We start from the raw sequence: 21,836 nt of genomic DNA, 5'->3' as shown, positions 1-21,836 counted from the left end.
GGCCGGGAGCAAGGAAAAGGGGTTTATAAGTCATAGGAGAGATTTATTTGAAGAAATATTACAACATATAAAAACTACATAAAGTATCAATTCCCACTTGTACAAAGCGGCCGATTATTTTCAATACAATGCGGCATAAAAACAGGGAGCGGGGCCCCAGAGGGCTCTGCCAGGGGGGTAGTGGAGTTCGACCATCACAGAGAGCGGCAGAGGGCAGCCAGGAGGGAGACACGAGCAGGGCCGGGGAGGGGGGGGGATGAGCCACGGTGTGTCCCCCCTGGGCCAGGAATTTAAAAAAACAAAAAAAAACAAAAAAAAAAAAACACAAACAAAAAAAAATCAAATAAAACAAACCAAAAAAAAAAAAAAAAAAGGGTTTAAAATAAATCAGTGCATGTTTGGGAGTCCTGGTGCCGGAGGAGAAGCCGCGCGTCAGTCGGCGGTTTCCATGATCTCCATCTTCTCCACGGTCTCCATCTTCTCCAGGGCGCTGAGGTCTGGTGGGAGAGAGAAGAGGGGGTGACGCCGCCGCACCCCAACCCAGGAGCCCCCTGACCAAGCAGGGGACGGTGTATCCAACTCCGTGGTGCAGGGAGGGGACGACGGCAGCTGCCGGCACGCCACCTACCCGCCGTGTCTTCCCTCAGCTTCGCCAACATGCACGACTTGATCTCCAGCCCGATGGCTTTGGCTAGAGGAGGAGGCACTGCGTTACCGACCTGTGAGAGAGAGAGCGTTAACGCTGGGCACCGGCTCCGCCATGATGCCAGCAATGGCACCGGCGAGGCGTTTGTCACCAGCAATGCCGCCAGCGAGGGGTTTGACGCTAGCAATGGCACCAGCGAGGGGTCTGCCGCCAGCAAGGGGTTTGCCACCAGCAAGGCCACCAGCACTGCGGCACCAGCGAGGGGTTTGCCACCGGCGCTGACCTGTCTGTGCTTGTCAAGGATGTTCCCGAAGAGGCGATAGGTGTCGGGAAAGCCCTGGGAGCGGGCGCACTCCCTCACGCTCACCACCCGGTGCTGCTCTGGGTGCAGTACCCGACCCTACGGCAGCAAAGGAAAACCAACCGTCAGGCCCTGGCCAGGGTCCTCCCCGACATGCTCCTCTCTAAATTGGAGATAAGGATTTGATGGTGGACTGTTGGATGAGGAACTGGCTGGATGGAGGCATCCAGAGGGTGGTGGTCAACGCCTCAATGCCCAGATAAAGATGGGTGACCAGTGGTGTCCCTCAGAGGTCCATACTGGGACCAGCACTGTTCAATACCTTCATCAATGGCGTGGATAGTGGGATTAAGGACACCCTCCCCAAGATTTCCGATGACACCAAGCTGCGTGGTGCAATGACACGCCTGAGGGGAGGGATGCCATCCAGAGGGGCCTGGACAGGCTTGAGAGGTGGGTCCATGTGAACCTCATGAGGGTCAACAAGGCCAAAGGCAGGGTCCTGCACCTGGGTCGGGGCAACCCCCGGTATCAAGACAGGCTGTGGGGATGAAGGGCTGGAGAGCAGCCCTGAGGAGAAGCACTTGGGGGTGTTGGTGGGGGAGAAGCTCAACAGGAGCTGGCAATGTGCGCTGGTAGCCCAGAAAGCCACCGGCAACCTGGGCTGCATCAAAAGAAGCGTGGCCAGCAGGGTGAGGGGGTGGATTCTGCCCCTCTGCTCCGCTCTGGTGAGACCTTTCAGTCCCTTAAAGGGGCTCCAGCAAAGCCGGGGAGGGACTCTGGATCAGGGAGGGAAACCACAGGACGAGGGGAAACGGTTTTGAACTGGAAGAGGGGAGATTTAGATGAGAGAGAAGAAATTCTTCACGTTGAGGGTGGTGAAATGCTGGCCCAGGCTGCCCAGAGAGGCTGGAAACATTCAAGGCCAGGATGGGGCTTTGAACGACCTGATCTAGGTGGGGGTGTCCCTGCCCATGGCAGGGAGCTGGGACTAGATGGCCTTTAAAGGTCCCTTCCAACCCAAACCAGTCTATGATTCTATGACCACAGTGTCCGTTTGGCAATGCCCGCCTCTTCCCAGCGGAGGGGACGGATCCGGCGGCACCCACCTGCTTGCCCATGGGCTCAGGGTTGGTGACGGTGGTGCTGAAGAAGCCGTCCCACTCCAGGCGCCCGTAGAGCCCGGCCCAGTGGTTGTGTCGGTTGCCGGTATGAGGCAGGCACCAGGGGATGAGGGTGTTGAATTGCCGGTCCGCGGGGTCGCAGGGCTTGCCTGCAGAGATGGAGAGGGTGAGGAGGAGGCGGAGAGGCGGCCACAGGTGTTTCTGGGGAGCCAGCACCTACCTTCGGCGCAGGAGCAGACCCCCCGCAGCGCCCCGGAGCTGCTGCGGCCGTTTTTCTTCTCGTGGTGCGTGTATCGCAGCTTGCGCGTGGTCGTGCCGTCCGACAGCCGCACCTCGATGTTGGGCAGGTCACGCCAATCGGAACCCGGGGCCAAGGGGATGTGTCTCATCCGGGCTGCGACCAGGGCACTCATGTCCTGCCAACAACAAGCCCGCCGTCACCCGCAAGGGACACAGAGGGACTCCAGCCACCCCAAGAGCCCTGATCCTCGCTGCAGGGAAGGCTGAGGGAGAGGGATGAGTCCCAACAGCTCTGACGGCCTCATCTTTGGGGAAGTTAACCCGGGAGGGCTTGGAGATGGTCCCTCTCACCCCACCTCACATCCAACCCGCCCTTGACCCCCATCTTGGTTTGCGTCTAGGGGGGTCTGAGTGCAACCCGGCCGCCCGCATTGAGACCCTGGCATCCGTACCTTGCAGATATGGTCCCTGAGGATGGGCTGATACTGGGAGCCCCGGATCTGCCGCTGGAACCAGGACTGGGGCTCTCCGTTGTAGGAGATCTCCAGGGCAGAGGCACCGTTCCTGACCTCCGGCAGGTCCGACATGGTGTCCCGCACGGTGATGGTGCGGAAGGGGCCGGAATATGTCCTGGGAGAAAGGAGGGAGCCGTGAGCAGCCGAGACTTCCCCCTCGCCAGCCCCGGCATGGCTCCAAAGGCTCACCGGGTGATATTGCTAACGAACTTCTTGTCGTCCACCACAACGCTCAGCTGACAGGCACGGGGTGCAAACACGTGCAAAGGCTCGGGGAACATGGGCAGCTTCTCGCCAGGAGCTGCGGCAAGGACGATGGCTCTCCGCCGCGTCTGGGCCACGCCGTACTGGCCAGCCTGAGAATGGAAGGGACAACTCCTGAAGGAGGTTGGAGCATCTCCACCCAGTCTGTGTCCTCGAAGAGCTGGGAATGTCCTCCAAGCCACCCAGGGAAGCCAAGGAGCAACGCAGCCAACTGCTCCTTCAGGGACGGTTCACAGCAGAGTTGGGTGAGAGAAGAAGGGTTTTCACCCCAATTAACTGTCTTTGTGACCAATTAAGGTCACCCAGCACCCTACCTGTAGGACCCCGAAGGTGCACTGGTAACCCATGCGGACAAGGCAGCGCAGAGTGAGCTTCAGCACCATGGAACGCTTGAAGGACACAAAGTTCCTGACGTTCTCCAGAAGGAAGAACCGCGGTCTGTAGTAGTCGCAGTAGCTGCGAGGAGGGAGAGGGACACGCGAGCGACACAGAGCGACATTTGAGGTGGGGGGGCCACGCTGGCACCCCAACACAGCTCCTCGCCACCTCCTCTGCTCACCTGAGGAAGGAGACCACCAGGGAGTTCTTGAACTTGGAGTAGGTGCGGGAGTTGAAGCGGTTCATGCCGCTGAAGCCCTGGCAGGGGGGACCACCGCACAGCATCTCCACATCCCCTTTCTGCGGCAGCTTCTGCCCCAGCGAGTTGGTCTTCTCGCCGGACATGACCAGCTTCAGCAGGACGTTACAATCCTCCGTGAAGACAGTAGTGCCGGGATTGTTCAGCCGGAAAGCCTGGGCGGCCGGTTCCCACATCTCGATGGCCCAGAGCGTCTCCGACACGCCTGGGGAGACAAAGCGGAGGATCTTGAGCCTGTGCGGAGGAGCAGAGCGCTGGCTCGCACCCCGAGCCGGCACATGCCAAACACAACCACCAGCTCTGAGGAACCGAGCGGCCGGCACTGCTGCCCGTCTCCCCGTGGGCTCTGCTTGTCACCCCACCGTTGTCCTCGCTCTGCCGCTCACCTGCCTGGTGGAAGCCCTCGGACAGCCCTCCGCAGCCAGAGAAGACATCCAGGGTGCGCAGCTTGGGGAGCTTCAGCTCGGCCGGCTCCTGCTCGCTTTGCTCGCAGCTCACCGACGACTTCCCTTTGCCTTTGCCTGTGAACAGAGCCCCGCTCACATCAAAAGGCAAAGTCATTTCCTCCTCTTAGTGCTTACGAGGCAAATTCTTCTCCCCCTCCTCCGCAGCAGTTAAAACATCAGCTTCAAGCACCTTTCTTCCCCTTACTTGTTTCGCCTCCGCTGCCAGAATACACCCTGGCATTTGGAAGGGAAGCTTCTCATCTTTCCCCCATGCGATACCTTTCCAGCCAAGAGCCCGTGGGCACAGGCAGAGAGTTTCTGAGGGTCAGACGGGCGGCGGGATAACTCGGAGGGCAGCTCCCCGCGTTGGGAGCAGGCTACAAAGCCCTACGCTACCGAGCGGCCAGCCCCTAGCAGGGGGCTGGCAAGTGAAAAGCTTTGAAATCTCTCAGGGACCAGGTGCTCTCGCTGCAAGGTTTATTTGGCAAAGATGAGGTGCCTTAAAAAAAAAAAAACCAAACAGGCCACATCGCTGCATCCTGCCAGAGCGTCGGAGCAAGGACAGCGCAGAAACATCTGGTCGGCAGCACGTCTTATCTCTGCTCGGCAGCGTGTAACGGCAGACACAAACCGGTTCACCCACCCGAGACCTCTCCCCCCAAGCAGACTTACCTTTCCCTTTGCCCTTCCCCTTCCCTTTATTGCCCGAGCTCCGAGCGTGGTTGGGAGGATCTTCAAAGCTCTTGGTTTTTGCGTTGTAAGCCTGGGGAAGCGAAAGGGGTCAGGACGCTTGAACACAACGAGCTTTTCTAGCTCAGGAATGGCTAAGGCGTTGCCAACACCCGCCCTTTGGTTTCACAGCTCCGATAGGGACACAGGCTGGGGGCCACAGGGGGTCCATCTCCCCCCTCTCCATTGCCTCAGAGGGCTGGGGAGGCCACCTGGGCATCCGAATTTGTCCCCTCAGCTCCATAGGGAGCGCTTCAGCCAGCTCTTGGTGATGCTCAAATTAAAGCTCCCTTTGCATCTGAGACTTATTTCGCCAAGAGATTCCAACGAGCTACCAATTCTCACTCTGCACAGCGGCTCCTCTGTGCAAAACACCCGCGGAGAGGTAGGACAGCCTGCGCCAGGGACACAGCCAGACCCCTTGAACCCCAGCTCCCTCACCTCCAAGAAGTAGAAGCGGTCGAGCCCACCGGCGGAATAATCCTGGATGCTCTCCGTCAGATCCTCCCCGTACACCACCGTGCAACGGCCCTGCACAGCGCGGAAGTCGACCGTCGTCTCCTCGTCGCTCCAGTACAGGAGGTTGATGTCTGCGTGGTAGCTGGCTTTCATGGACTTGTGCGTGTTTTCGGGTCTGCGGGGAAAGGAAAAAAAAAAAAACGTTTTCGGCAAGATCCTCACCCCGGTCTAGCCTCTGGCGCTCGCATCACTCCGTGTCCCCAGAGACAGGAGGGTTTGTTTCCTCCAGCTGCACGTGTTCGCTGGCATGGCCTGGGCACAGCACCAAAGGGATGATTTGTTTCATACCAAAGGGAGTTTTTTTTTGGGGGGGGGGGGGGGTGGTTCTTAGAGGAAGGAGAAGGAATTGGCACTGGAGCTGGCAAGTGAATTTAAAGGCAAAGAGATGTAAATCGAGGAGCTGTTAGGCCCAAAACACACAGGTCTGAGCATCAGCACATTCCTCTCCCGCTGCCAAGGCTCTTCGCGTGCATCCCTGCGTGGTGTGGGGGAGATGACTAAGAGCCTGCAAATATTTGGGTAAACACCCACGCCCCGGCATGGCGCTGGGGCTGCGGCTCAGCACCGGGTCTGAGCCCTGACCGCCGCGGTGATGAGCCCCTTTGAGCAGTGCCCAACGCTGCACCGACCGACCACGCCGCCGCGCTCGAGTCACCCAGCTCCGGCACGACCTTGAGCTGATGGTGCAGAGCTTTTTCCCAGCACCCAAGACCTCAGGGGGAGCCCTGCAGCCCAGTCGGGGAGCTCTGCACCCCCGTAACGCAGCCCCCACCTGTAGAACTTGTAGATGCGCAGTTTGATGTCGGCCTCGTTGGGTTTGCCGTTGCTGCGGATGTTGCAGAAGATCTCTTTGATGCGGCCCACGCGGTAAGGGTCGGGGGCATCCAGGTTGCTGCCCTTGATGTACTCCGAGTACTTGCGGTAGTGCTCCGGGTGCAGCTCCTCGTCCACCGCCTCCTTTTTGGGGCGCTTGGCTGGGCTGGCGGGTTTCATGCTGGGGAAAAGGAGAGGGAAAGAGGTTGAGTTATCCCTTCCCCCCCCGCCAAAAAAAAAAAAAAAAAAAAAAAAAAAGAGCCCCTAGCAGCACAGAACATCCTCTTTGCTGCCTGACCTGCCTGCTTCCTCCTCGGTGCAGGGTGGGCACCAAGCCTCCTGCTCCGCAGCACGAGCATTTTACAGCCAGACCATCACATAACTGTGCACGGCTGCAAAATAAGGTGCCCACGCGTTGCTTGCCCCAGCCCTCTTCCCCAAGAGGTTTGTCATTTCTCCTCCCGTCATTACAGGCGGGCTCTCGTTTCACCTTTCATCTACCCAGGCTCGTTCTTTTGAAGAAAAGCAAAGCGACGCGCAAAAGGATTCTGATTCATCTACCAAAACACAGCGTGTCCCATCGGGGAGAAGTCGCTCAGTTTAAGGACGGGAGGTGAAACTGAAGTCAGAGACACCTTTATTTCTACACTGAGCTTTTGGAAATTAGGGGGATAGGTGCTTCGTTTACAGGTGGGATTCACTACCCGCAGACTATGTCCTCCGCTACCAAAAGCCTGACCGAAGAGCATCCTGAGAAGCGTTTACAGCCCCTTGCAAGCACCAACCTGAAGGAAAAGGCTTCTGGCAGGAGGTAGACGCCGTCTCCCACCCTGTACTGCACTCCGTTCTTAGTGGCCATGGCGTAGAACATCTTGCCATCCCCTTCCTCCAGGGGCTCAGCCACTTTGGGGATCTCCTTGTGCCTCACCTCGTCCAGGCGCGTGCAGCTCATGCAGAACCTGCGTGAAAAGGGACAGCAGAGCGTGGCGACGGGGACCCTGCTGACGCCATCCACGGTGTTGCCGGGAGCCGAGAGGTTCCTGCTGCCTGTTTTGGGCAGAGCAGATCCCGGGAGGTGCCAGCCTGCGCACGCTCACTTGTATTTGTTGTCTTCGGTGGGCTGAGTTTTCGGTGGGGATTCGAACCGAGCGTACTCCTGGTCGTACCACATCTGATAAAAATAAGTTCTTCCGTCGTCTTCCACCATCTTGATCTCCATGTCCAGCCCGCCCTGCTAGGAGAGAGGCGTTTCACAATAATCGGTGCTGCTGCCCCCGCGCCGCGCCAGGCCCGGGCCAGCCGGGGTTTGCAGGGCTGTCACCCACCTCCATGGACCAGTTCTCCGAAGGCGCCTTGTAAATCACTTTGACTTTGCCATGGATGTAGGAGAGCTGCATGTCCTCGCACTCATCCACCAAGAAGAGCTCCAGGGGGTCAGAGGTGGCCCCCAGGACAGTGTCCGAGCCGGGGCAGAACCAGTGCGCGTGGAACATCTGGCCACTGCTGTCCTCCCACATGGCTGTCACCCTGAGGGGGGAAGGAGCCAGGGTTATGGGGCACCAGGAAAGGGCTGAGCTGCTCTTGAGCCTTGCCGGAGCTCCAGAGTCCTCAGACAGCAACACGGCCAAGCAATTAGGGTTCTCTAATTGGGAACGTCAGCTGTCCCCACACACGTCCACCCCAGCAGGAGCAGAAACTTGTCCCCTTCATCACCACGGCACCGACCTGGCGAGGTAGAGGGGCTTGGTGGGATCATCGGGGCTGACGGAGACGCAGTCTCCCACCTCCAGGGTCTCCGAGTCAATGCAGACCCTCTGGTAGTAGTCCTTCTTCCCATCGCTCTGCAGCAGCAGAAGGACAGAGGAGAGCACTTCAATCCCCACGCCGGCGAGCGACGCTGCCCCCTCCATAGCCCAAATGCCCATCCCAGCCCCAACAGCGGGAGGGGAGCGGGGTCTTGGCCCAGCCTCACCTTAATGGGTTCCCCCACCCAGGAGATACGACTCTTGTTCTGCTTCTTCTTCCTGCCCTGCAGCATCTTCTTGGGTGACGGCATCTCAGGGATGTTGTCGTCCACCTCCTCGTCCTCATCAGCTTCCCGGACAGCAAGGTTGGGACACCTGGGGACATAGGGACCGTCACTACAGGAGGACACAGCACGGGGCCCACGTCCCCTCTCTCTGGAGGTAGAGAGGACTTCAGCAGGAGACATCGCTGCGGGTGGGGACGCACCTTCTCTGCAAACAAGCCTGTTTGCTCCGTCCGCTGCCCCCAAACTTCACCATGTTTTGGCAAGCCTTGCACTTCCCGCACTCGGGCTGCTGGCAGACCTGGAGCAGGGACAGGGGACAGGCTGAGCACGGGCAGACGCAGCGGAGATGGGGAGCCCAGGCAGGAGGGACGGGGAACTCGGTGGCCTCAGGAAATCGCTCCCCTGCCCCAAGGGAATGACCCCAGAAGGGATCATTCAGGTAGGATGAAGGGGACAGGGTGGAGGGATCGGGTCACTTCGGCTCCACGCCAGCCCCCCCAATACCTCGCAAACGCCGCAGCGCCGGCGCTTCATGGCGTTCTCCTTGTCGTCTTCCCTCTCATCCTTCTCGATCTGCTCCGAGAAGAAGGTGTCGAAGATGAGGTACACCAGCTTGGTGGTGGTGGCTTTGGTGGGACCCTTGTCCTTGTCTATTTTGGTAGGGTGCCGGATGGCTTGCCGCCTGACAGCTCGCCTGCAAACCAAGGTGAGAGCGGTGAGAGGGGACCCTGTGCCTCCTATCGCTGACAGCTACAGCCACAACGACCAACCTGGCCCCCGGGGAGGTTCTCCAGGGAAAAGAGCTCTCCCCAGGGCACCCAACAGCCGAGGACCACAGTGGGATACCCCAACGGGCACCCAGGCATGTCCTTGTGGCTGGCACGGGGTCCCAAAGGGATGCTACAAGCAGGACAAAGAGCAAAGCCAGGCTCCAGGGATCCAACCCAGCACCTTTTCCTCCCTCGGGGCAGCGCTAGGCAGAGGGTTTTCCCAGTTTGGGGAGGATTTCTGCTCCGATCTCCCAGTACTGCCCAGGCCACCGAGCCTAAATCCTCAGGTCATCCCAGCTGGGAACAAGCAAAAAGGGTTTTTTCTGTGCAAAGCCGACGGGAATCCAACCTGCCGGGCTCCTGTGGGACGCTGCAACGCCAAGTGCCCCCCCAAGAGAGCATCTACGTGGGGACACAGGGCTCACCTCTTCCCCAGGGTGACACCGGCCAATTTGATCAAGTCCCTCATGCAGGGCGTGATGAGGACGGGGGGTTCGTCGCTGTCGCCGGCTTCGTCGTAGCTTTCCACCTGCTCCACCACGAACTGGGCATGTCGCAGGAGCGAGTCTTCTGTGAAGCGGTTGAAGTTGAGCCCCGCGGGAGGTACGGTGGTCTGCGAGGAGGGGGGCGGTTAGGGAAAAGGGCAACAGAGCAACCCCCCAGGCCCCCGGGATACCGCCGCCATCGGCTTTTCACCTCGATTTTATTGAGCAGATCCTCGTAGCTGACGTCGCGGTTGTTCTGCAGGAACTCCACGACAATTTTGCTCATGTAGATCTTCTCTTGCATGAGGGCGAAGATGGGAGCGTACTCCTCGCTGGGCTCCATCAGGATGTAATCCGCGAAGGCTGCGGCGGAGAGATTGCGGGGGGCGGTTAAATAGGGGGGAATTTAATGGTATTTTAACGACGAGCCGGGAAGGCTGCTACAGCACCAGGACCTAAAAGGGCACGGGGGAAGCTCTACCACAAGCCAGGCCCCACGGTCACTCAGCTATCACCACCAAAGCGAGGGGGCAGTGGGGACGTGATGGGGGGCACACTATCCACACCTTTTATTTTTGCTGTTACCTAATTAGAAAGCAAAGACAATCCAGGGTGGGTTTGGTTGTTTTTTTTTTTCCTGTCACTACAAACTCCATTTGCTGATGCACAGGAGAAGTTAAGTCCTCCTCTGATATCACCAGGTTATCGGAAGGGTTCCTTGCAGAAACCGTGAAGGGAAAAAGCTCTTAAACCCCACCAAATACCAGCCTTTCCCCCAGCCCCGTCCCCAAGTTGGCTAGAGAGTGAAAAAAAAAAAACAGCTGGGACACAGAGCCAGGGGCTGGCCGGGATTGGGCGTTCCTCCAAGACCTTTCTCAACACGAACCTGTCCAAAAAACCCGGGGAGTAGAGCAAGAAAGCATCAGAGCCCTGCAAAGGGGGCCAAGAGGTCAAGAGCAATGAGAAAACTCCCTCCGAGGGTGACCCTGACCCGGCCCCGCGTTGCACCTCCCGCAGATGAGGGACCGGGAGGACGAATCCTGCCTGGAAAAGACTGGCAGGGACACACCGCCTTCGAGTCACCTTCCTTGTCGCGGCTCGGAGCGGGGCACCGCTGGCAGCCGCCAGCTCAGCAGGAGGTTTTATATGTATTTAACACAAGCCTGGGTGGTGCTGAGCTAAATAAACCCCGAGAAGCTTCGGCACGGGTCCTCCACAGCGCAAGGTCCTGCCGGCGGCAAAACCCACGAACCCAACTAAAGCCGGCCACGCAGCAGAGACTTAAATCCCGAGGCACGCGCGCTCCCCGAGCCCGACCGTCCCCGTCCTCGCCCACCCACCTGTGGTGAAGCCGATCAAAGCCTTCTCCCCTCCGTCGAACCCCGTGATCCACCAGGCGTTGATGGGTCCCAACTTCTTGGCTCTCACCCCACCTGAAAGCGAGCAAACTCAAATTTCAGCCTTCCGCACCCCCCCAAAAAAAAAAAACAAAAAACAACAAACCACAAATTCCCAAGCAGATGGGGGGGGTGATAAAGCGCCACCCGGACCCAACAACATTTTGCGCTGTTGAGCTGAAATTTAAGGTGACAAAGCACCGTCCCTGCGGCTCTTTGAGGCTCCTCTGCATCCCGACTCACCGTCCAGGCAAGGGTTATCGTCGTAGATGGGCTTCACGGCACCGCTGAAATACAGCTCGATGTTCCTCTCGATCAGGCCGGTGTCGAAGGGGCACAAGTGACCTCGCTTGTCGTAGACGCTGGCAGGGGACAGAGGTTGTAGTTTGAGGCGTTGCCCTGCGGGATTTGCAAATCCGGCGGGTTTTTCTAGCCCCCGTCTCCTAGAGCTCACCTAAACGAGGTGACTTTGTGCTGCGGCAGGTCCTCGTAGCTCTCAAAGCCGTCTTCGTTCGCGTCGAAGATGGACAAGCGCTCGTCCGTCAGCATTTCGGGCTCCTCCAGCTGAGCGAGGGAGAGAGCAGGAGATGTTTAACGAGCATCCCCTCGTTAGCGCGACAGCTCTCCCCGGCCCCGGAGAAGGAGCATTAAATCCCTTACGGCATCGTCGGGATCCCCTTGGAAGAATTTGAGGTCAGGATCGTCGAGGTACTGTCTGCAGTCGACGCACTTGGGAGGGGTGGTCTGCAAGACAGGGGGGGGGGACGGCGTCAGCTTTTTCCTCCCCCCGCCGCCGCCACCACGAGCTTCAGCCCATGATCAGACCCAAAGCTCCTTCCCCAAACGGTCCCATTCGTTAGCACAACCCTCGTTTTTAAAGCGTCCAGGCAGCAAAGCGGCAACCGCTGCCCTCGCTTCGAAAGCGGCCTGAGCTCGTACAGGCTCCGCTGCTCCACACCTTGTTGGGGGGGGACATGATTTTTGGACACTGGGTGGGCTGGAAATCATGGAATCATAGGGTTGGAAGGGCCCTCTGGAGATCATCTCCTCCAACCCCCTCCAGAGCAGGGTCACCCAGAGCAGGCGGCACAGGAACGCGTCCAGGCGGGTTTGGGATGTCTCCACAGACGGAGACTCCCCCACCTCTCTGGGCAGCCTGTGCCAGGGCTCTGCCACCCGCAGAGTCAAGAAGTTCCTCCTCGTGTTTAGGCGGAACTTCCCATGCTCACGTTTGTGCCCGTTACCCCTTGTCCTGTCCCCGGGCACCACTGAGAAGAGCCTGGCCCCATCCTCCTCACACCCACCCTTTAAGATCCCCCCTCAGCCGTCTTTTTTCCAGACAAAAAGCCCCAAATCCCTCGGCCTTTCTTCAGCAGAGAGACGTTCCCGTCCCCTCAGCATCTCGGTAGCCCTTTGCTGTCCCCTCTCCAGCAGTTCCCTGTCCCTCTTGACCCGGGGAGCCCAGAACTGGACCCACAACTCCAGCTGCGGCCTCCCCAGGGCAGAGCAGAGGGGGAGGATGACCTCCCTCCACCTGCCGGCCACGCTCTTCTTCATGCCCCCCACGATGCCACTGGCCTTCTTGGCCACCAGGGCCCATCGCTGCCTCATGGCCGTCCCGTCGGCCCCCAGCACTCCCAGGTCTCTCCCCACCGAGCTGCTCTCCAGCAGGTCACCCCCGACCTGTCCTGCTGCGGGGGGTTATTCCTCCCCGGGTGCAGCACCCTGCGCTTGCCCCTCTTGAATTCCAGAAGGTTCCTCTTTGCCCAACTCTCCAGCCTGGCCAGGTCTCTCTGGATGGCGGCACAGCCAGAAGTGGCTTTACCCTCACTTTAAGGAAATCTAACCGCTCTTTGGAAGAGTTAAAAAAATATTAAAAAAAAAAAAAAAAAGCCCCCAAAACGCTGAGATGGAGGAAAAGGGACTTACTTTCGCAGGTGTTGTGGTTTTAACCTGAGTAATTTCATCTTTTATCTCTGACCTGGGGGTAAGAAAACACAAAGGGATGAAGGCATGGAGCAGCGTTAACGGCAGCGTCCTCCCCACGCTAACGAGGCCGCGGTGGAGGCACCGACGGGCACCCCCTCCTTCCTCCTTACCCTTCTTTGGTTTCGATTTTAATCCTTTTCTCATCTTGTTCCTTGAGGGAGAAACAAAGGGGTCTAAGGGGAGGCTGGAGAGAGCACGACACCCTCCGGGATAATGCAATTTGACTCGGCAAAGCCACCGGCCAAAACCTCGGCCGCCAACGGCGCCAGCACCCACCTTCTCCTCCAGCTCCTCTTCCTCCTTCTCCACGCTCATGGCCTCCTGCTTCGCTTCCCCGTTCACCTCCTCCGATTTCCGTTTGTTGGACCTGCCGGTTTTGAAACAGTAAAGGATCAATCCGAGGGGTCCAACATCCTCAACGCAGAGGGAAACAAGCGCCCGGCAGGTCCCAGTCTGATGGGGAACCGCGGGTTTTGGCATCGAACCCATCAACGGAGAGAGGAAGAAGAGGGTGAAGGCTCCGGGTGCCAGCCCCGTCGCGGTACTGACCCTTTGGAGAACATGCTCAGGATGGACGGTTGCCGGCCGGAGCTCCGAGTGGCCCGGGAACTGGCGGGAGACTCTGTTCGGAAGATGACGAAGGATGACGTTAACGATGGGGACTCATTACCCTTCTCCTCCTGCAACACCCCACGGGGCCACCGTGGGTGACAGCACCCTTCTCCCCGCACCCCATCACCCCAGAGCAAGGCAAGGAGAGCCCAAAATCCTTCCCGGGGGGATCCCTCTGGGAATCGCCGCGTTCCCGCTTTTATTTAACAGTAATATATTATTTAATTTAAGCGTGTCAGAAAAGAGGATGGAAAACCAAATCACTCCCGGTGCCGCCGTTACTTTTGCTTTCCCCGTTGGATCGGCTCCTCCTGGCCTTGCGAGCCCGCGGCACGGGGACGGACGAAGAGGATGAGGACGAGGCGGCTGCTTCCTCCATCTCCATGGCACTGTCTTCTTCCCCATCGGGTCCCGCTCGCTCCGAGTCCTCGTCGCTCCCGTAGGCGCCATTTTTGGAGCACCCATTGGACGCCTGCACCGGCGACGCCGCGTCCCCGTTCTCCGCCGAGAGCTCTTGGTGCAGCAGGGCCTTCACCTTTGCCAGGTACCTCTCCTGGGAGGGAAGAGCATCGGTTAAACGGCCCGGCTCCGATGAACTGTGGCACCACGGAACCGGCTCCGGTGAACCATGGCACCTCGGAGCTGGCGCCGGCTCACCGAAAACCTGGGTCTCACCTCCGACAGCTCCTCGCAGTGGAGTTTGGCTTCCAGTTCGCTCAACTGGTTCTGGACGTCGGCTTGGAGGAAGCCATGGATGAGGCTCAGCTTCTCCTTGACGCACTCCTGCGGGGATGGAGGGGATAGCGGTGACGCTCCCCATGAGGCTCGGCGGAGCGGCGTCTCCAGAGGTGCTTGGGCTCAGCCGAACCGCCGGCGGCTCCGAATCCGGGTGCCGCTCACCCAACTCGGGGGCACCCTCCGGAGAGGGGGTGACGGCGGTTTTTCCATGTGACAACAGACAACGCCGACACCGGGACTACAACCCCACCAGCTCCAAGGAGCCGGGCCACCAAGGGAGACACGGGGGTCTCGTTTGGCCAGCTCGCCACGCCGTCCCTGTCCCCGCCACCCCACGCCGGGGGGCTCCAGACCCCCCCCACCCTTGCAACACGGAACCAAGAGGCTTGAATCACAGTTCCCTGCTCAGCACCGGAGTCACGTCCGCACCGAGCATCCAGGATTCGGCTCCGGCACCCCGCCAGCTCCCACCGCCGCAAGCCGGAGCATTCCCAGCCAGATGTGGGACCGGCGGTGACGGCACAGAATGGCGGCGCCCAAATGGGAGTCAAGGGTGGGTGGAAACGCGGTTCCCGGCGATCCGGGGCCACTCACCTTCTCGCTCAGGCTGTCTTCATCCCTCTCCAAGTCCCGCAGCCTGCAAGAGAAGAGCGTTGGGGGTCAGATCACGGGCCACGGGGTGACGACGGGGGTGGGGGGACACGACACAACACACCGACGGGCAGGGGCAACCGGGACAGACCCCAAAATTGCCTCAATGGCTCCAGAAACGGCACCCGGCGACGGAGCGGTGACCGCAAAGCAGGGCTAAACTCCCTCGGAGCGAGCGGGATGCTCGGCTCCCAGACACGGAATAAGGGGGGGCCGGTAACAGGATGTCAGTGGCCAAGGGACACCCTGAAGGAGCGGTGGGGGCTCGTTGCCCACCCGTGCCCTACCCCGGCGTGGAGACGGCAAAAAAAACACGGAGGAGAAGCCACGTGTCGTCTCCCCACGGCGCCGGCGGCACAAAGCGGCGATGGAGGGTGGGGGGAAGCAGCCGGCGCGGCCCCTGCGCGGCGGGGACAGCCCCCAGGCCCCCGGCGTGGGGAAAACGCCGTCCCCGCCACCGCTACCGGGGGCTCGGCGCAACCCCGGCGCTCCCCCCCGACCCGGTTCACCGTAGCTCTCCCGCCAAAACGTCCGTCCGCCGGATCAGGGCCATGCAGCCGCCCCCCGAGAACGCTTCCGTCTGCAGGGACACGGGATGGGACCTCTCCGGTGCCACCGGCGTGTCCAGCACCGGCTCCGTTCGTTCCCATCTCACCTCCGCCCGCCCGCTTTTTTCGGCTTCCTGCCCCCACGCCGCCACCGTTTCCATCGCACCGGGGCCAGCGGGGAGGGAAAGAGGGTCCCCCACCGCCGCCACCCCCCGAAAAATCCAGGAGGGTGATAAATCCCATCACGGGCACCTGGATTTGAGGACGGCCATGCAGCCGGAGCTCCGGTGGCGCTCAACGGCGGACGGGGAAAGGTCGGGGCGCGCCAAGGCTGTGCCGCGCGGCCGCCGCACCGGAAGAGGGGTAGCCAAACCGGAGAACGGCTCGGCGGCCGCCGGCGAGCGTGGGCCCCCCCCTTCCCGCCAGCCAGGGGATGCCGGGAGGCGAGCGGAAGGGACAATAGCCGGCGGGGAATACGGCGCAGGAAACGCCAAGCCCTCCATGTGCCCTCCCCACTGCGGCGAGAGCCAGGGGGACGCACACACACACACACGGGGACGGTGCCGGATCCCTCCGGAGCTCGGAACCCCCCGCCCCAGGGGGAAGGGATTGTCCCCACTGTGTCCCCCCCCACCCCAACCCAGGAAGGGATTTTGTGTCGTCGTCCCCCCCCACACACCCCAGAGAAAGGCGGGGGCCACCCAGCGTCCCCCCAACCCCGGCTGGGTGCAGCTTCGCTCCCCGCGGCAGCGTGGGGACAAAGCCACACGGGGGCCAAGCCGGGTGTCCCCACCGCCACGTGGGGCCAGAGCACCCTGATGGCCCCCCACCACCACCCAGGGAGCCCCCCACCCCACAGCCGGGGGTCAGGGCTGTCCCGTGGGGCAGGGGGGGCCGTGGGGACCCCGAGTGTGGTGCCTTGCTGAGCTGTGGTGGGGCTCAGAGGGGTGCTGGGGGGCGTGGGGGGCCGTGGAGCGGGGTGCTGGGGGGGCGGTGTCAGCATGGAGGGGGGGTCAGGGCAGTGCTAGGGGGGAGGGCAGGGGTTGGGGGGCCAATGCACTGCACTGGGGGGGTCAGGGCAGCGGCTGGGGGGGCCAGTACACTGTATGGGGGCGTCAGGGCAGGGGTTGGGGGGGTCAGGGCAGTGCTCGGGGGGCCTGTAAACTGCACTGGGGGGGGTGTGTCAGGGCAGTGCTGGGGGGGGTCAGGGCACTGCACTGGGGTGGGTCATACATGCACGGGAGGGCAGTGCACTGCACTGGTAGTTTAGGACAGTGCTGGGGGGGGGGCATGCAATGTATGGGGGGCGGGGGGGTGGCAGTGCACTGCACTGGGGGTTCGGGGCAGCGCTGGGGGGGGGTCAGGGCACTGCACTGGGGGGGTGGGGTGTCAGGGCGGTGCAGTGGGGTGCAGTGCACGGCTGGGCATTGATGAATTGGGGGCTGGGGGCGGCGGTGGGGGGGGGGGGGCGAGTGTGTGTAGCGTAATGCACAGCATCGCAAAGTGGGGGGGTACAGTGCAGCTCCCCACACTGCAGGGGCTGCAAATCTGGGGGGGGGGGGGGGGGGGACACACACAACTGCAGTGCAATGCTGGGGGGGGGGGGGACATCAGGGCAGTGCTGTGCTGGGGGGGGGGGGAGCGGGCTGTCAGCGCAGCACCAGGCTCCCCTGTCTGCAGGGGGGGGAGGGTGGGGGTCAGGGCAGGGCAATATTGGAGGGGGGGGGGGGGGGGGGCAGTCCAGTGCTGGGAGGGGGGGTCAGGTTGGTGCAGTGCAGTAGTCGGGGAAGGGGGGGGGTCCAGGGTAATACAGTGCAGTGGGGGGGGGGGGGGGGGGGTCAGGGCAGTGCCAGGGTGCCCATGGCAATGCAGTGCAGTACAGTGCTGGGGGGGGGGGTGTGTCAGGGCAGCCCTGGGGGGGGTCAATACAGTGCAGTGCGTGGGGCGGGGGGCCCAGGGCAGCGCAGTGCAACACCAGGGGGGTGCCAGGGCAGTGCAATACCAGGGCGGGGGGGTCAGAGCTGGGCTGGAAGGGATGGGGGGGGGGGGGGGGGGTGTGTCCAGATCAGTGCCGGGGTGCCCATGGCAATGCAGTGCCATGCTGGGGGGGGGAGGGGGGGGAGAACTCAGGGCAGTTTTGGGGGGGTGGGGGGGTAGGGCGCGGTGTCAGCGCAGTTCTCGCTGTGGGGGGGGGGGGGGTCCAGGGTAGTGCAGTGCTGTGCTGGGGGGCTGTCAGTGCCATGCCGGGGGGGGGGATGTCAGGACAGTGCAGTCCTGGGGGGGGGGGGTCCAGGGCAATGCAGTGCCGTGCTGGGGGGGCGTCAGGGCAGCCCTGGGGGGTGTCAGTGCTGTACTGGGGGGTGTCAGCCCCGGAGATGGGGCGGGGGGGGCGTCAGTGCCGGGACGGGGTTGGGGTGTCAGCCCTGGGGGGCGTCAGTGCTGTGCCGGGGGGGGCGGGGGGGGGGTGTCAGTGCCGGGGAGGGGGGTGTCAGCGCTAGGGGGGGATGGGTGTCAGTGCGGTGCCGTGGGGGGGGGGGGTGTCAGAGCAGTCCTGGGGGTGTCAGTGCCGGGGGGGAGGGTGTCGGTGCCGGGGTGTCAGCGCCGGGAGGGGGGGGGATGTCAGCGCCTCTCGGGGCCGGGCAGCGCCGGGCCCGGGCCGAGGCGGGAGCCAGGGGAAAGGGGTTCCGCTGCCGGTGCCGGGGACTCACCGTCGGCGGAGCTCGGCGGGCAGCGGGGCCGGGGGCAACGGGGCGGCCCGGGCCGGCATCGGGGCGGCGGCGGCGGCGGGAGCGGCGGGGCCGGGAGCGGCGGATTCGCGCGGAAACCAGCGGCGGGGGCGGGGCGGCGCCGGGCGAGACCATGGCGGCGGGGGGGGCCGGGCCAGGGCGGGAGACACCATTATTCCGCGGGGACGCACGGACGGATTGGGGCGGGTGGGGGGGGGAGTTACCGGGGGTCCGCAGAGCGGGGGGACCACACACACACCGGGAAGGTGGGGGGGGGGGGGGGGGCGGGTACCGAGCCGGTACCGGGGCGGGGGCGGGCGGAGCGGGGGGAGCGGGGCCGCCTGAGGGGGGACCGTACCACTGCGGGGCGGGGGGGGAGGGGGGGAACGATACAGATAGGACCGTACCACTACGGGGCGGGGGGGGACAGGGAGGGATGTACCACTGCGGGGCGGGGGGACGACGACCAGGTGGGACCGTACCACTGCGGGGCGGCGGGGGGGGATGTACCACTGCGAGGCGGGGGGGGGGGAACGACAGGGAGGGATGTACCATTGCTGGGACAGGGGGGGATGTACCACTGCAGGGACAGGGAAGACCGTACCACTGCGGGGGGGGGGTCAACGGGCCGTACCACCATGGGACGGGGGGGGGTAAGGGGACACGACATCACAGGCCTTATCACAGCGGGGGGTGGGCTGTACCACTGTGGGGAAGGGGGGGAATGGGCTGTACCACTATGGGGATGGGGGTGTGGGTTGTAACAAGGGAGGGAACACCATGACACCATACCATACACTGGGGGGGGGGGGCGACAGGCCGTACCATGGCAGGGATGGGGGGGGGGACGGGGGGACGGGCTGTACCATGGCAGGGACGGGGGGGTGTAGCCCCAGGGCTGCTCTACGCCCCCCAGCCCCCTGTCGTCCCCCCCCCCCGCAGGGTGGGACCCAGCCGTGGGGCAGCAGGGACGCCCCCCGCCCCTTGGCGAGACCCTCATGGCTGGATCAGCCCCTTGACACCCCCCCCTTCCCCCCCCCCCCCCGCCAAGAGCCTCCCGCCTGGTTGGGATGAATCACGGCCCTTCCCCTTCCCGCGGGATTCCCCCATCCATCACCATCCCCGCCAAGAGCCGCCCTCCGCCTCCCGGGGGGGGGGGGGGGTCCCACGGGGGGTCACGACATGGGGAGCTCTCGCTCCCCCCACGATCACTCACGGCGCCGGTCGGCGGGGCCGGTGTTGGGGGCCCCCGGTGCCGCGGGGGGGGCCGAAACGCCGCGGGGTCACCGCCGGGGCGCCGAAATGGGGACCCATCCCCGACGGCGGCGGCGGCGGGGGCTGGGGGGGGGGGGGGGGGGGGAGAAAGGAAGCGAAACCCCCCCCCCCCCCGCATTTCCTCTGCACCCTCCGAGGGAGGAAACGGGGCCAAATTGGGGCGTAAAATGGTTTGGCGTCGCCTGCGCCGAGCCCGAACCGGCACCGGGGCAGCACGGAGGGTCGAGGGGGCTGGAAGGGGAGGGAAGGGGCGAGGAGGGGGGGGTCTGGAGGGACATGGGGCGGGGACACACACACACACACACACGTGTCCCCCCACTTTACCCCCCCCCCCCCCCTCCCCGCCCCAATCATGGCCCAGGGTTTTCCCCGAAACGCCGCCGCGGTCGAACCCGAAACGTCTGCCCCGGGACGATGGCGGCCAAAATCCGGGCGAGGGCGAAGATCCATGGCCCGACTTCCCCCCACCCCTTCACCCCGACCCCCACCCCCCCACACCCCCCCCCCAGACACCCCCCCCCCCCCCCCCATCCAACCCGGGACATGGGGCAAAGCACCTGCCCCCATTCCCGGAGCGGGGAGGGGGCTGCCCCAGCGTCAAACATCCCCATCCAGCCAAATTTGGGGGGCGGGGGGGTGTGTGTGTGTGTCCCACCGTGTGTGTGTCCCCCCCCATCCCTCTCCAAGCCACACCATGGAATTGTGACGAAGGGGGGGGGACTCGGTGGTCCCCATCCCGGGCCAGGAAGGAGGTGGAGGCAGATGGAAAAACGCCGTTTTAATACAACCGTCGGCTCCGAGGTGGGGGGGTCGCTGGAGGGGGGGGGGGGGCTTCTGGGGGGGGGGTCACAGTGATTGGGGAGGGGGGGGCCCCGGCAGAGCCGGCTGCGACGAGCACCCCCCCACACACACTCCGCGCGCCAGCACGCGGCGGGACCATGCAGCCGAGCTTGAGGATACGGGGGTCCCCCTGTTTGTGTCGTCCCCCCCGTCCCCCCCCCTGCCGAGTTGTGTGCCCCGGGTCCCGTTTTCCTGGCAAACTTCCCCCCCACCCCACCCCTTCCCGGCTCCCCCCAGCCGGAGCAGCGGTCGGAGCCACCCACGGTGGCGGGGAGCAGCCGGGGGCAGAGGATTTGCCACTGGCGCCATGGGTGCCGCGGGGGGGGTGGGGGTGCGGGGAGGGGCCCCGGGACCCGTCTGACAGGTCCCGCGGGGGCCCCGGGGCTCGGGCAGGGCGTGGGAAGAGCAACACGCGTGTCCGTGCCCGCGTACACGCACCGGTCACGGCAATCCCGGCCCGGAACGGCAGCATCGCCGCCGGGGATGCCCCGGGGTTGGTGCTGGGGGCGGAGGGGGGAATTGCCCGGGATGAAGGTGCAATTGTCCATCCGTACCTGGAAAAACGCCCACCCCGACCCCGCTCCCTTCGTACCGCTGCCGTGGGGCAGGCATGGGGCAGCCGTGGGGTTGGGGGGGGGGGGGGCAGGACCTCCTAGACGGAGGTGGTACACTCGCGGGTGATGGGCGAGGTGGGTAACTCGTATTTGGGGGTGCAACGGTCCAAGGAGCTGGAGGTGCGGAGCGGGAGGCCGCAGCGGCCGGGGGGCTGGTCCCGGCGCCCGGCCCCGCAACAGCAAAGCACCCGCAGGAACTCCCGGCGCATGTCCTTGCTCCTCAAGGTGTAGATGATGGGGTTGGCGGCCGAGTTGAGGGTGGCGAAGGCAAAAAAATAGTTCGCCTTATAAAGGATCCGACACGCCCGGACGGGGCAAGAAGCGTCCATGAGGAGGATGATGAAGGCGGGCAGCCAGCAGACGATGAAGGCTCCCAGCACGATGGTGACCGTCTTGAGCAAGGCCAAGGTCTGGGCGGTGGCGATCTCGGCGTGGCTGGAGCGCACGATGCAGTAGATGCGGGTGTAGAGCCCCACGATGGCGAGGAGGATGAGGGTGAAGATGGTGATGACGAAGAGGATGTAACGTTTGGAGTAGAGGGGGAGGACGGTGGAGCAATCCCGCAGGTCGCTCATGCAGTTCCAACCCATGATGGGGAGGCTGCCGATGGCGGCGGCGATCACCCAACACGCCCCGATGAGCAGCACCATCCGACAGTTCTTGTCGCTGCTGTAGACCTTGACCTTGGTGATGGCCACGTGGCGCTCGATGGCGATGGCCAACAAGCTGAAGACGGAGGCGGCCAACGTGGCGAAGGCCGTGCCTTCCCGGACGAACCACTGTACCGGCGTCAGGTTGAAGGTGGTGGCTCCGGAGAGCAAGATGTTGACCATGAAGGCCAACCCGGCCAAGAGATCGGAGAAAGCCAAGTTCCCGATGAAGATGTACATGGCCGAGTGAAACTTCTTGTTGCGGCAAACGGAGA

General features: G+C 63.1%; 2 protein-coding genes across 2 annotated transcripts; both read right to left on the bottom strand.

Moving 5' to 3' along the window:
- Window positions 1-17: 17 nt before the first annotated feature.
- DNMT1 (DNA methyltransferase 1) lies at window positions 18-18,390 on the bottom strand. Its single transcript, XM_074567102.1, has 34 exons — window positions 18,165-18,390; window positions 14,852-14,894; window positions 14,195-14,302; window positions 13,802-14,072; window positions 13,457-13,529; window positions 13,184-13,274; window positions 13,018-13,058; window positions 12,848-12,899; window positions 11,579-11,662; window positions 11,373-11,482; window positions 11,162-11,280; window positions 10,862-10,954; window positions 9,733-9,884; window positions 9,462-9,649; window positions 8,771-8,960; window positions 8,467-8,564; window positions 8,207-8,354; window positions 7,960-8,075; window positions 7,560-7,761; window positions 7,332-7,465; window positions 7,020-7,193; window positions 6,194-6,415; window positions 5,344-5,536; window positions 4,846-4,936; window positions 4,114-4,248; window positions 3,650-3,932; window positions 3,405-3,546; window positions 3,016-3,182; window positions 2,764-2,941; window positions 2,292-2,487; window positions 2,057-2,220; window positions 930-1,046; window positions 629-719; window positions 18-497 (listed from the first exon to the last, which is right to left on the bottom strand). Exons 1-34 carry the CDS (start codon window positions 18,353-18,355, stop codon window positions 433-435), a joined length of 4,722 nt encoding a protein of 1,573 aa, XP_074423203.1. The 5' UTR covers window positions 18,356-18,390; the 3' UTR covers window positions 18-432.
- A 1,830-nt stretch (window positions 18,391-20,220) lies between these two features.
- Window positions 20,221-21,830, bottom strand: S1PR2 (sphingosine-1-phosphate receptor 2). The gene has a single exon (XM_074567032.1). It carries the CDS (start codon window positions 21,799-21,801, stop codon window positions 20,950-20,952), a length of 852 nt encoding a protein of 283 aa, XP_074423133.1. The 5' UTR covers window positions 21,802-21,830; the 3' UTR covers window positions 20,221-20,949.
- Window positions 21,831-21,836: the final 6 nt, after the last annotated feature.

This window comes from Larus michahellis, chromosome 25 (assembly GCF_964199755.1).
Source record: "Larus michahellis chromosome 25, bLarMic1.1, whole genome shotgun sequence".
NCBI classification, from domain to species: domain Eukaryota; kingdom Metazoa; phylum Chordata; class Aves; order Charadriiformes; family Laridae; genus Larus; species Larus michahellis.
Note: the sequence above shows the minus strand (reverse complement) of the source record. Positions and strands in the feature narration are given on the sequence as shown.

Bases quoted from the DNA above. Each gene is read 5' to 3' on its own strand.
- DNMT1 (XM_074567102.1), bottom strand. From the start codon at position 18,355: ATGGTGTCTCCCGCCCTGGCCCGGCCCCCCCCGCCGCCATGGTCTCGC. The intron at 9,650-9,732 runs GTGAAAAGCCGA...CCCTCCTCGCAG, and splicing joins ATCTGCTCAATAAAATCGAG to ACCACCGTACCTCCCGCGGG. The intron at 8,355-8,466 runs GTGCGTCCCCAC...CTATGTCCCCAG, and splicing joins CAGGCTTGTTTGCAGAGAAG to GTGTCCCAACCTTGCTGTCC.
- S1PR2 (XM_074567032.1), bottom strand. From the start codon at position 21,801: ATGTACATCTTCATCGGGAACTTGGCTTTCTCCGATCTCTTGGCCGGG.